The 1,116-nt window shown below is 58.2% G+C and overlaps 1 protein-coding gene across 1 annotated transcript in view; it reads left to right on the top strand.

Moving 5' to 3' along the window:
• The window catches only part of PROK1 (prokineticin 1), a 5,700-nt gene that overhangs the window by 1,133 nt on the left and 3,451 nt on the right, over window positions 1-1,116 (top strand). The window contains exon 2 of the mRNA XM_009290621.1: window positions 1,075-1,114. Within this exon, the coding sequence (XP_009288896.1) occupies window positions 1,075-1,114 (40 nt within the window). The remainder of the gene's footprint in view (window positions 1-1,074; window positions 1,115-1,116) is intronic.

Below are 1,116 nucleotides of genomic sequence, written 5' to 3'. Positions count from 1 at the left end.
CCGTCGTTGCTGCGATCTGATTTGGAACAGTATTTGGGCGTTACAAGGTGCTTTGGATGCTCAGGGAGAATCAGGTTCCCTTCAGGAAAGGGAAAACTCTGCAAAATCCCCTTATCACCCCCCTGTGAGAGAGCTGCCCCCCCCCCCAAATCGTGCTCTATCCATTGCCCTTGTGTTTTTTCCCCTGGTTGCAATTTCCACACCTCTTCATCTGTACGAGCAACGGGCTTGTGGCTGGGACCTCCTGGGAGAGAGGTGCCCCAAGGAGGGGGTGACCCCAGGGTGGGGGGTTTGGGTGAGCCCCATCGGTTCTTCTTGTGCTACCGACCCGACGTCAGGAAAATGGGTCAGAGAAGGGGTCGGGGGTGCAATGAGCTGCTCTAGTGATGGCCAACACAGCCTGGGGGGTAAAATGGGACCTGCTTGGTGCTCGAGGTGCCCCCGTCTACCTCTTCTCAACATCCTCCTGGACTTCCAGGTGCGGTGGTGAGCTGGTGCAGCATTTGCGTCCGTGCCTCGGTTTCCCCATCCCGGGGGAAGAGGTGACCGGTTTCCATTTTACGTCTGCCTTGGGTGGGAGAGGCTGAGTTGTTGGCATTACTCTGCTCCCTTCTAATAAAAAAAAAAAGCACTGGGCATTTGCATTATTCAGCAGGTTTTACAGGCGCAGCCGGGCGATGTGTGTGCACGCCGGAGGATCCGGACAGTGAGTTTATCCCCCGGCGCTGCTGCTCTGACTTGGCGCCGATGCTGCTTTTAAGTTGGGCAGCTACAAAGTTTTCCTCTGTCCCTCCCACCACGGCGTGAACGAGGGATTTCCCCCTTCATCCTGCAAACCCCGTCACCCCCAATCCAACCCGTCGCCCTGTCCCAAAACCTCCCCAGTTTAACCCAAAACGGGAGAGCTAGGAACAACAAACCTCCCCCCCCCTTAAATCCCCATTAAGGGGTTACACCCAGCAGCTTGGCGTGGGCTGATTTCTCCACTGGCCTCCCCCAGAAGAGGGATAGCGATGCTTTCCCGGGCCGGTTGCGCTAACCCACCGTCGTCCCTCTCCCCGTCCCTCTCCCCAGGCCTGCGAGCGGGACCCGCAGTGCGGCAGCAGGACCTGCTGC

The sequence above is a fragment of the Aptenodytes forsteri genome, unplaced genomic scaffold (genome assembly GCF_000699145.1).
Source record: "Aptenodytes forsteri isolate BGI_AS27 unplaced genomic scaffold, ASM69914v1 Scaffold285, whole genome shotgun sequence".
In the NCBI taxonomy this organism is placed as follows: Eukaryota; Metazoa; Chordata; class Aves; order Sphenisciformes; family Spheniscidae; genus Aptenodytes; species Aptenodytes forsteri.
Note: the sequence above shows the minus strand (reverse complement) of the source record. Positions and strands in the feature narration are given on the sequence as shown.